Below are 12396 nucleotides of genomic sequence, written 5' to 3'. Positions count from 1 at the left end.
CAAAAGTGTAGATTTGAAAAGTCTACACAAAGCCAAGCAAGCCATCTGGTTAACATCGATGCCTATAACCTTTTTTCTTTTAACATGGAATGTCAAAATGTAGAAAGAAAAATGTAATCAAAATGTGTGTGTGTGTGTGTTGTGTGTGTGTGTGTGTGTGTGTGTGTGTGTGTGTGTGTGTGTGTGTGTGTGTGTGTGTGTGTGTGTGTGTGTGTGTGTGTGTGTGTGTGTGTGTGTGTGTGTGTGTGTGTGTGTGTGTGTGTGTGTGTGTGTGTGTGTGTGTGTGTGTGTGTGTGTGTGTGTGTGTGTGTGTGTGTGTGTGTGTGTGTGTGTGTGTGTGTGTGTGTGTGTGTGTGTGTGTGTGTGTGTTTCTCAGACAGCACAGGTAACGTGATCGACCTGGTGAAAGATCCGCTGCCGGAGCTGCAGCTCTCTGAGGAGGATCGACAGAAGAACCTGGAGCTGCTCCAGCAGGCCAAGAAGGTCAGCGACCGATTCCTGACCCGCCGCGGCCGCCGCTCCCTCACTGACTCACCACCAGGTGTCACACACACACACACACACACACACGTTAAAGTTAATTAAAAAAAGTTCTTAGCATTCTCTGGTAAACTCATTTCCTATTATTCTGTTAATAGTAGTTTGTTAAGGATAATGTCACATTAATCTCAAAATATTGTGTGTTTGATATTTTTTCCCCACAGGTCTCTCTCCAACTCCAACTCCGTCGACCTCTCCATGTTCCTCTAGAAGCACTTCATTGACTGTGGCTCCTCAAACTGGTATAAAGCTATATACTTAGAGCGTTTCTACTTATGTTCCTGTTATTTTTTGGCAATTTGAGTCTGTAAGAATGTTTTTGTCTGCCCTTTCAGCTGTAGGACCTACAGAGGCAACCCATGTCAGCTCACAGTCAGCTGGGCAGGTAAAGAATGATTTATTATCATTAACATTATTAAAGTTGCAACAACAAAAGAGAACCTGCACTAATGATGGGTTGTAGTGCTGATATTTGTTATGCAACCTCTTTTTTCACAATTCATACTGGCACTGTTCTGAACTTCCCTTTTTTTAGGTTGGAGTCATATTTATTGACCACAGAAAATTGCTTTTTGTCCTCTCTTGTAGCATCAGGAGTTGTCTTCATTGCGAGAACAGACAGACCCGGCAACACAAGATCACGAGGTGAGATATTGTGAACAGACATTATGGATTTGTTTTTGTTCTTAGTGACTTTAGTATCCTCAAAAAGTTAATTCATCTCAATAAAGGAGCTCACAAACAAATAATTGTTAATTGTGTTACTTACTTTAAGTGAATGTGTACAGCAGCACTACTCTGAGAGAAAGACAGTCCCTTTTGACCTAAGATTAGCACTATATGCAGGGAGATAATCCATGAGTGACTTCAAAATGACTTACCTTTAAACACAAACCTATATATGTTAACTAAACATTTATTCTGAATTAATTAATAAAAGCTATGACCTTGCTCACCTCAGGGCAACAGGCTGTTGGTGGACTGGAAGCCCTCTGAGAAGAGGAAAGTTTCCTCGGGGACTCTGACGCCTCGTTTTGCTGTTCAGAAGGAGAACTGTGACCCCGCTGTACCTAAGAGTCCTCCAGCAGTCGGTAAAACAGATGAGGGACCTGGTCCAGGCCGAAACCCCAACCAGACCCCAGCCACAGGGGTGGCCAAGCCCGTCCCCCGACCCCCGACTCAACAGGCCCCCTGTACGGCAGAGATCAAGACCATCGGGGCCTTCCCTCCTCTTATGAGGGCTGTTTCCTGGGATACTGTAGGCACCCTTAATTCGAGGAACGGAGCCCCTAGTTTCCCTCCCACAACGGAGGATACCTTCTCAGACAAGCCCAGGGATGCTGCCTTCAAATCCTCCGGGTACAAGGACCTCCCCGGCCAGCAGGGGAGTGTACAGAAGCTGTCTAAATTCAGAGAGGTAAGACACAGTGGACTGTCATTACTGCTTTTGTAGTCAGAGGCCTCTTCTGTAAGATGATGTGTAAATGCCTTGTTCTTCCGTGGGTGTTTGTGTATACAGGAGCACAAGCTGATGCGTAACCAAAGCATAGTCGGATCAAAGTTAGCAGACCTGAGTGAAGCAGCTGAACAGGAAAAAGGTAACAGTCCTTTTTCCCTCTAATCCGTTTAAGAAAGAAAAAACTTCCAGCAGCACATTCAGCAATGTCGACTAGGATGGGCACTTCCTGAATCAGAGGGGAAATCTGTTCCAGTCAGAAAATGATGATAAGGATCTGTTCTTGTTTTTGTTTCCCCTCTGTGCCACCCATTTACTGGCAGCCTCAAAAAGAAATACATGCTGTTTTCACTTTCCATCAGCAGATGGCATGATTGTTAAAGTGTGTGAGCCACACACCACCTGTGGAAGAAGAAATAAGGAGATGATGTGATGTATTTTTGTTGTGGGATTGGAAAGAGATAAAGCTGTCTCAAATTACTTCATTAAAAACTGTAAAAACACCTTTTTCTATAAATGATTTATGCAAAAATGTGTCTGCAGGTCCTCCAGCTTCTCCAAACTCAGTCAGTAATGAAGAGGCAAAGGAGAAGACTGACTCCATGCCAAACATTTCAGATCTGATGCTGAGAAAACTTAAACTCCACCGAGGTCTACCAGGCTGGTGTGTAACCATCTAACAGCTGCTTAAGTTAACTTTAATTGTTTGCCTTCTTTTCTTAAAAATCTCATCACTGCAGAATAACCCTCCTACTTCCTAATATCACTGTACAAATACCATATTGCCATTACTCACCATACTAACAGTTCATCTTTAATTTCATTCCAGTGCCCCCCCTCTCACTGAAAAAGAAGTTGAGGTTGGTATCCAACAGTCTGTGGGTGATCTATACACATCATCTCTGCGTTCATGATTCAAGATTGAAAGTGTAATTTCTGCTTGCATGCTATACTTGATGTTTTTATTTAGCTTCCAGAGAGTTAGAGGGAAAGGTAGATAGAAGCGGGTAATTAGCTCACTAATGCACATGTTATATATTTTTTTTTAAAACTGTGTTGGGTAAAAAAATTCAATTTGATGTTTTATGGGGGATATGTGCCAGATCTTCCAACTGGTTTTTATACAGGTTGCACAAGCGAAATAAAATTGATTAGTGAGCTTTTGAGCAGGTAGGTGGTGATGTTGCACTTGGACAAAGCCAGGCTTAATTGGCGTTTATAGTCATTATGCTAAGCTACTCTAACTTGTATTGTTGCTATAAAGAACAGTATATAAAACCCTGAATAATAGCTAGATACTGATTCAACTAAACTTAAATTATTTTATATCAAAATAAATCCCTTATCTGGTTTTTAATGTGCTACATTCAATGTAATACTCTCAATCTAATTTCTGCCTTCGAAACACTCCTCAGTAATTAACTGTCACCATACAATGGGTCATAAACTTGACTGCCAACAATAATATGTTTACTTCAAGCAGAGTAGTCCCATGTTCATAATAAACTGATTTGTTACTAAAGAAGTTAATGACACCTACGTGCAAATTGCCTGCCTGAGTTTAGCGATGCTATCCGAGCAGGAAAGAGTTTTTTCTGCTCCTGACCAGACCTAAGAGTGATTTCCTGTGGAGAAAATGCAAACATTCGTGATGCTGTCGAGCTCGGGTTGCAGCCTCTCTGGCTGATCCCTCTGGGAAGCGTCTGGATCAGGACAGTCAGAGGTCATATATTTCCTCTCAGCCGTGGCCCATGTACGTTGGAAATCTGCAGACTGGCTTTGATCAACGCAGCAAAACATCCAGAGGTCAAATGTCAGAATCACAGCTTGTTCCCCATGCTCGATTCGCCCTCACACGTTGACTCCCATTAAGCCTCTGTGTGTGTTTGTGTGGTGCAATATGGGAGACCTTTTTTCAATTGATTCTGTCTGATTTATTCCTCTGAGTTGTTGTGCGTTCATTATCAGCATCTCATCTTATTCTGCTATGTAATGTGCCTTTCTGAGTATTACATTGCCGTTACTTTCTCCCCACAGAATGCATTTGTCCAGCTGTCACTGGCATTTCGTAATGACAACTACACTCTGGAGATGCGGCTCAAACAGGCGGAGAGGGAGAGAAACCTGACGGAGGAAGAGACAGAGAGAGAGCTAGGAGATTTCAAAGGAGCGCTGAAGGTCAGCCCTCGAAAACAGCAGCTGATATTATATAAACCAAAGGAGAGGAATTCCCTCTGGCTCTTTAGGGCTCGTTAATCTCCTTAATGTTTCCTGGAAGTGTCCCACTGTAAATATTTACCTTGTTCGAGTCCAATCCCAGGTGCAAAATGGGACATTGATGTACTCTTAGTTTTCCTGAGAGAGATGTTGTTGTCTTTCTTGCAGGTTTCATCGCCACAGTGGCAGAACCTGGAGCAGCGTGAGGCCTTCCAGCGATTAATCGAGACGTTAGCGGTGCTGCACCGATTGGCCACGAGGCTCTCCAGCAGATCAGAGATCGTTGGAGCAGTTCGACAGGTGCAGTTACACAAACGCATACCAATGTTAGTGACAGATAAAAAAGAACGCTGCAGTGTGTAAAAATAAAGTGCAAAAGATCAGTAAAGATACTGTCTCCCTCAGGATGTCTAAAGACCAGTTTGTCTGTTTGGCAGCATTTACAAAAAATATTGGGATGTTTTTTATGTTGTCTTGTGCTGGCCCAAGCAAACATTAGTGGAGAGAAAATATATTGTTTTTGCAGTACTAAAGTCTTTGGCTATTTATCATCCCAAACCCCTCATTCATTATGGCCTTTCTTTTTGTTTTCCTTGAAACACTGCCCATCTTTTAATAACAGTCTAATGATACGGCTCTATACATTGCAGAGTAATTAAGTCTCCTATAACATGTGATCCAGTTCAGATCACTCGAAGTCCTCTACCCTGCAAATAATAACATGGATGTATGCAGGGGTTAAGTTGGGATTTGATATGTGGGGGGGCTCTGTGTGGAAGTGTGAGGGGGGGGCCGAGGTCCAGGATCTCATTATTTGACCTTAAGGGATATACACTGTGGCCCTAAAGCAACTGCTCCATTATCTGTATCAAATGCATACATTGATGCCACCAAATGTCACAATAAAAATAGAAGGTACTACAAAAAAACTGGAATTCATTTACATCTTAAATTATTAATATACATACACAAAAAAAGGTTTACAAATATCCAACCTTCAAATTGCTTTTTTAAATCAACACTGCTCTGCACACTTGCTAAATAACATTTGTGTGGAAATCTCAATTCATTTGTAGGTCTGCGTGAGTATGGCCAAAAGTATGGGAGTAAATCTCACTGTAAACTATTTAATCATCACCAAATTCTGTGTTATTATGACCGATCATAACTCAGCTTTATGCAGACATACATTTAGCATGGTGTACAGGGCCGGTTTTTGGCATAGGCGGTCGCATAGGGTGCCAGATCTGGGGGGCGCTGCGCTGGCAGCTCTGGGAGGGGAAAAAACATTTTTGACTGTTTGTGCTCATCCTCATTTTCGGCCTTGATGTAACAACATTCATAATTAAGAAAATGTAACACCCTTTTCATCCCGGTTACACGTTTCATTTGCCCTGTACGATGGGCGCTGTAAGTGATGAAAGTGAGGGGTGTTGGCTTATCACAGCCAAAGTGGGCGTGGGATCGAGCGAGAGAGATAAATGCAATTTATGTAAACACATATTTCCAAGGCACTCCTTTATAATTATTGGGATGAACAGTGTTGAAATCATTTCAATGTATACGACAGTAAACCAAAAATATCGTTTAAAACTTGAGCGATACAAAAATATGCATAAATAAATGTTAACTAGGTAAAATAAAAAATAAAATAAAATAAGTTACATTTATTTGTTATTGGCTATGGTAGGTTATTGGTTATGTTCACATATTTATTTGATTATTAAAATGTAAACCAATCTTTTTCATATGGGTGTTTAGAGTTGTATCCCCTAGAATCTTCAGTGGTCGCCAACCATAGACTGTATATATAAAGTCGCCAACCAGTCAACAACAAAAGAAATAAAAATAATAATGTTTGAAAAATACGTTTTTAGATGTAAACCTATCATCCACCACACCGTTAGCAGGTGCCACTTGATTGACGTATATTTGAGACACCTCAATAATACAATACATTAACCATGCTTTACGTCAGGGGTCGACAACAGGCGGACCGCGGTCCGGATCCGGACCCAGACGCCGACCTATACGGACCCGGAGCTATAATCAATACATTAATAGGGGATTTTTCGGCACCTCCCGCTTTTTTAACGCTGATTTGGGTGACTTGTGTAATTCGTGGAGAACCGAAGAGTTTTCGTTTTGGGGGTGGGGAGTCCGTCCGTCAGTCCGACTGATGCACAACTTCTCACTTCAAAAAAGAAGAAATCTAGACCGCAAAAATGCCCCCGGACCCCCCTAGAGGAGGTTAGGTCCCCCCCCCACACTTAAATCATGGATTTAAATACATTTGCACACATCTTGTGTCCATATCTTTCTGTTGTGGTGGTCATGCCACACCGTGCACATGCATGCATACGTGAGTCATGGTGAGATATCTGGATTGGTTGCTTTTTCTTTGCGCAGCATGAAAGAAAGGCGAAATGAATGGGCTGTGAGTTTAGATTTTTTAAGCAGAGGTTGAGTTCAATCATTTGTACAGCCCTCTGAGGATGTTGTAAAAATTTAAAGGAAAAAGGTTCCCCACCCCTGCTATAAATAATAATAAAAACCCTTGATTTATAACTTAACATCTCTGTCTCCTATTGGTCTGAGTATATTATAAAGAATAGTCAGTTAATTGAAGCATTATAACACAGGCCTTTGTCAGATGGTATATTACGCTGTTTATTTTCTGCTTCGAATAGTTCTCTCTTTTTTCACCATACCTGTGTTTGCATCACTGTAACCAATGAGCACCTGCATGTGTGTATGAGAATGGCCCTGACACCATTTCAGCCCAGATTTAAACTCCTGGCAGGACAAGCTCTGAATTTAAAAAAAGTGAGTGAGGGACTGCAATATAAGAGGGAAATTGTAAAACTGTTCAATTGTTATGATGTGTAAAGACTGATATTGTTCTATAATCGTCTGAAACTGTTAAGTCATGATGTGAAACGGTTAACAAAGAAAAAGGGAAACTCAAGCTGCTGCTACACTTTATTTTATTTATCTAAAATTAAGCACTTTTAAGATGCACATATTTTCAAAAGCCATTTTATCTATTTTCTCTATTTTATTTTTAAATGCAGCCCGAGAGGAACATTACACATAGCCACAGTATTTACTGTATATCTGTATAGTTCAATATTAATAGACAATAAATATTGTTGTTTTTGAATTGTTCTTTCTTTATTTGATTGGCAGTCAGTTGTTAATTACATGCAGACGTTGATAAAGCTACAGCTACTTCAATATATATCACACTAATTCATAAAGCAAGTTAGACATTTTGATGGGGACATTTTCTCTAACTGGACCTCGTTGAATTTTAGTTGAATACCCCTGCTTTACGTGAACCTCATCATGACACAAGAGAGGACGGCAGGAATGCAATTTCCCGTGTTCAGTGAATGCAACAGAGGCAAGTCACCAGACCAATCAGAGAGTCGCATGGAAATACACGTGTGCTTGTGTCATTCAAGCTCGGCTCTGTGTGTGTGGCAATAGCGCATTTGAGAGAGGGAGGGAGAGAGGGAGGGAGGGAGAGAGGGAGAGAGAGGGACCGGTGCTAGCGGGGACCGTGATGTTAGCATCAGGTTAGCTAGCTGCACTAACGGACATAAGGAGCTGTTTCCGCAACAAGCTGGAGGAGAGTCCTCCCCTGTCAGACTGAGGGGCTCAGTTGAGCTAAAGGACTCTTGAGTGTTTAGAACGGTTTTGTCACAAATTATTCAAAAGATTATTTCCGCGGCACACCTTCATATGATCATTATAGTTACAAACAATAAGAGAATAAATGAAAAACAGGTATGAAATACTATATGGCAGTAAAACAAGAATACAGTTTGAAAGGGGAGTGATTTGTAAAATATCCATAAAGAAAAAGAAAATCTGTTTCCAGTTCTGTTTCATATGGGTGCTGAGAGAGGTATCCATAGATCTCTTCATGTTGCTCTCAAAGTGCACCAGATTGATGCATTCAACTTCAATATTTAAAAAAAAATCTTCGTGAGCTGATTATGGAGCCTTCATTGTAAAAGTCATTCAGATGCAATTAGCCTAGATATAAAAGGCCTCAAATATAAGCACTGTCTGGGCCGTCTTTTTCACTCAATTCTGCAATAGGTAGATCTCGCCTTTCACCTAGGTCGAGGTCGGTGATCTTGGGCTTAAACAGGTTGGTGACCACTGCCCTAGATCTAAAGTGTACCAGATTGAAGCATTTTACTTTACATTTTCAAACATTTCTTCCCGGGGGGGCATACCCCGTGACCCCCCTAGAGGATGTGAGGTCCACACCCCAATTAAAACATGTTCATGCAATACTGAATACATTTGAAGCCTTTTTGATGTGTCTATCTCAATACGTTTCTGTTTTTGTAGTGTATTGGTCTTTTGTAGAGATTTTTCATTTATTTTTTATATATTCTATTGTGTATTCCTTTGATACTTTTATCGGGGGGGGGACTTTGTAAAGGAAAAGGAAAATAATAAACTAATAAGGCTGCAAACTTGGATATTGTTGATGAAGAAAGTTGAACATAGAGATACTTGGTTAGGTAGACCAAACCATTAAACCAGGAAACAAAAAAGAAGCCAGTTAATATTGCTCTGTGTTTGCTGGATGTGGTGTTAGGCAGTTAGTACCAAAGAGGACAGGATTCATCCCACATATATAGTCTTGGTATAGTATTAGGCAACCTTATGTTCATATTAATCCTGGGTAAAAAATAGATTGGGTTTTGTTTAGTTTTTTAAAGTCTCACTTGTACTGATTACTTTGTATTGCGCAACAGGAGAAACGCATGAACAAGGCCACTGAGGTCATGATGCAATATGTGGAAAATCTGAAGAGGACCTATGAGAAAGACCACGCAGAGCTGATGGAGTTTAAGAAGCTGGCCAACCAGAACTCAATCCGCTACGGCCCATCCGCTGACACTGGAGGTAAGACTGCGCTGCACAGGAACACACAGAGGATAACACTATTTTTAAAGCCGGTCAAGGAAAAATACGTAGACTTTATTTATGCATCTTTTTTATCCTCATTTGCTGCCTTGCTCGACATGAATATTTTCATCAGGGCACTTTCCACTGTAACTGGAATATCCTAACACTGTGTACTGAGCAGCTTCACTGCAGCTTTGGTAACGATATCAGCATGAAATGAATGTTTTTTGTGCTCATGCATTGCTGTATTCTGTGTTTCTTTATAAAGATGATGGAATTCCACGGCCATCAAGATCAATGTCCCTCACCCTGGGAAAGGTAAGCATGCTATTTTTTCAGCGGGATCATTTTGAGTGCTGAAATATATTTGCAGTTTCTCTTTGTTTTTTATGGTTGTTAATTTAATAATAAAAATGATTCTACTGATTCTGAAAAAGTATGCTGATTCTGAGTTATCCTTTCAACTTTAAGTCAGTTAAAACAAGACATTTTTGTGTTTATCTTGTCATATAAGTTTAGTTTATTTAGTTTAGTTTATTTATTTATTTTCGAGCGTGTAAAACCAAAGAAAATACAAATGAAACAAAAGATGATACAGACATGATACAGTACTATACAAATGAATGCAATAACAAAACGAAATATTTAATTAATAATTGAATAATCTGTAGTATCATTGTCTGATAACAACAAAGTAAAAGTCTGCAGCCATGACTCTCTAATTTGCTCACAACGACGGAGCTAACAAGCTAATACTAGGCAGGTATAACTTTTACTCTCTTGATTTAGAGTGTAAGCATGCTGACATAGGTACCACGTATCTGCCGCCGTCTTGTGTTCAAAGTTATTTTGAGTTTCCTGTACAATGTATGAAATATGCTCTTCTCTCAGTGAGTTCATCACACCTGAAATGTATATCCCAAATCATCTTATTTCCACACTAACACATGTTCTGCCTCCCTTTCACCCTTTCACCCTTTCTTCACTAGGCTCTGCCAAGACGTAGGGTGAGCGTAGCGGTGGTGCCTAAGTTTAACCTCCTCAACATCCCGGGTCAGACCCCAGCCACAGCTTTCCCGGGCCTCAACATGGGCCCCAGCACGGGACCCATCACAAGTGCTGCGCTTCCTGTCCTGGTAGGTCTTCCTGTCCTGTCGGGAAATGATAGGAAATTACATATCAATAATTTATGGTAGTGTGACACACACTCCATAAACTGCTGAACATCACTTTTATACAATGGGTTATTTAGAAGTCATCTCTCTTGTTTACCAAGGGGTTCACTTAAAGGACAGCAATTCTTATTTAGGTTTTTCTTTTTATTTCAAAATGGATAGGTAGAAATTTGAATGTTTTTACTTTTTCTCTTTTTATCTCTAACGACACTTTGGAACTTTGAAAAACAAAACAAATTAAATATATAAAATAGTTAAAACAAGCTCCACCTCCAACAACCGCAACAATTAAGTTCTGCTTAACCATTTATGCATCAGCATTAACAATAATAACATCATATATAATGTTGTTGCAGTCACACAAGTACTTTACTTTTGATACATACAGTTAACTATAAGACATTATTTTTACATTGTGGTAATGGTACCATGGATTTTAATACTTTGATCTCTTCTTTTGATTGTATATTATTGTTATAAGGCAATACAATTCTCTGATTTCCTCGTCTTTAGTGTGAAGCGAATGGTGTGAAAGCCAACACTCCCTCAGAGGCAGCACAACCAGCAGCAGAATGGTATGTTTTATGTAATAATATTTTGCTTACACACACATACACACATGACTGAATGTACTGTATGTTCACATACCTTTCCATGTTTCCCAAGGTCACCACATAGTCCTTAAAACAATGGACCACAAAATGCTTGAACTCCAAATCATTCTTATCAAAAGCATTTATTGCTGCAGTGGGACTTTGTCTTATTTGTGTGACCTTCAGGATGTGTTTCACTGTGCAGAGAAGGCCCCAGTGGGGGGAATATAACCCTGACTGCGTACAAAATAATCTATCCCTGCTGCAGTTGATGGATATGCTATGCAGAGGCCATAATCTAAACATTTGTGCAAAGAGTTTGACAAAGTCCAGGCACAAGGCCCCCATCATATCCTGGTTATAAAGAGCGCCTGAGTGGAGCGCTCAAGTGAAGTGTCTAGATGCTCTGCGAGGAGACGAGAATAGTAATAACAAATGTGCAAAGTGCCTGCTCCATTTCTCCTCTTTGTACTCTCCATGTCTGTGACGGTGTCAGTGCTGCAGCTCGTCCGTTGTAAAACAAGGCCACAGTTTTGTGATGGAACCTAAATGTCCAATCCTCGCAGTTTTACAACGTCGCTCCAATTGTCTAACCCAAGGCTGACTGTTCTTTCCCATCCGAAACAATGCAGTGGAAAGAGTGTGTCGGAGCCGGAAAGTGAGTCGGCCAAGCCTCCAGTCAACTTAGAGGAGATCAGAGCCGAGATCAGAGCCGAGCTCAAGGCAAAGATGGAGGAGGAGACGTATAATAAAGGGTGAGACCTCCATCCTTAACTACACACAAACACTCTGTGTGATGACACTGTTGTTGCTCAGCATAACTCACCACATGTATGATTCGTTTTGTTGTGGTTGTGCAGGTGTATATCATTTTAATTTATTGAAAGCCCCTTGAGATTTAGGGGGGTACAAATACAAAACTGTAAAACACATCAAATCAATAACAGCATTATATAACATAACACACACTACAATTACATGATTAGGAAGACTGAGACTTTCATTTATTTCTGCAGTAGGACATATTCATATTATTATACCCCTTAAATCTTGGTTACATTTGACTATTTCCTACTCAGTTACCAAGAGGGACTCAAGCAAAGCAAAGTGCTCCAGGAGGAAAAGCAGGAAGAGGAAAATGCTGCAGAGAAATTGCTTGAATCCAAAAATAAGGATGAAGAGAGCGGAAAGAAGAGAAGGACGAGCAGGTAAACTGAATCTGAATCTGTACTGGAAGTGGCACATCACAACTCTCAGGTTTCTTCATTCAAGTACAAATGTAAAGAGGCAGACATCCTTATTAGTATTTATGTGAATTGCTTAACCAAAGATATATATTTCTTCATTAGCCACTTGCAGAAAGTTCATGGTCACACACGTGTCCTGTTGTTAAACATTAGTGACTGTGGAAACTATTTAATTTTACAAGGAAAGGGTGAAATGAAATGTAACTGTCCTGTTCTTTATGACAACACGTATA

General features: G+C 40.4%; 1 protein-coding gene across 1 annotated transcript in view; it reads left to right on the top strand.

Annotated features, from left to right (window-relative positions):
* The window catches only part of mrvi1 (murine retrovirus integration site 1 homolog), a 33879-nt gene that overhangs the window by 20387 nt on the left and 1096 nt on the right, over nucleotides 1–12396 (top strand). Inside the window, exons 23-38 of the mRNA XM_034196931.1 lie at nucleotides 377–541; nucleotides 705–782; nucleotides 876–925; nucleotides 1129–1185; nucleotides 1502–1957; nucleotides 2060–2138; nucleotides 2540–2660; nucleotides 2826–2856; nucleotides 4034–4174; nucleotides 4382–4513; nucleotides 8995–9145; nucleotides 9417–9466; nucleotides 10138–10284; nucleotides 10837–10898; nucleotides 11549–11671; nucleotides 11996–12124. Coding sequence (XP_034052822.1) covers nucleotides 377–541; nucleotides 705–782; nucleotides 876–925; nucleotides 1129–1185; nucleotides 1502–1957; nucleotides 2060–2138; nucleotides 2540–2660; nucleotides 2826–2856; nucleotides 4034–4174; nucleotides 4382–4513; nucleotides 8995–9145; nucleotides 9417–9466; nucleotides 10138–10284; nucleotides 10837–10898; nucleotides 11549–11671; nucleotides 11996–12124 — 1972 coding nt within the window. The remainder of the gene's footprint in view (nucleotides 1–376; nucleotides 542–704; nucleotides 783–875; nucleotides 926–1128; nucleotides 1186–1501; nucleotides 1958–2059; nucleotides 2139–2539; nucleotides 2661–2825; nucleotides 2857–4033; nucleotides 4175–4381; nucleotides 4514–8994; nucleotides 9146–9416; nucleotides 9467–10137; nucleotides 10285–10836; nucleotides 10899–11548; nucleotides 11672–11995; nucleotides 12125–12396) is intronic.

The sequence above is a fragment of the Gymnodraco acuticeps genome, unplaced genomic scaffold (genome assembly GCF_902827175.1).
Source record: "Gymnodraco acuticeps unplaced genomic scaffold, fGymAcu1.1, whole genome shotgun sequence".
Lineage (NCBI taxonomy): Eukaryota > Metazoa > Chordata > Actinopteri > Perciformes > Bathydraconidae > Gymnodraco > Gymnodraco acuticeps.
This window is presented reverse-complemented; position numbering and strand designations above follow the sequence as displayed.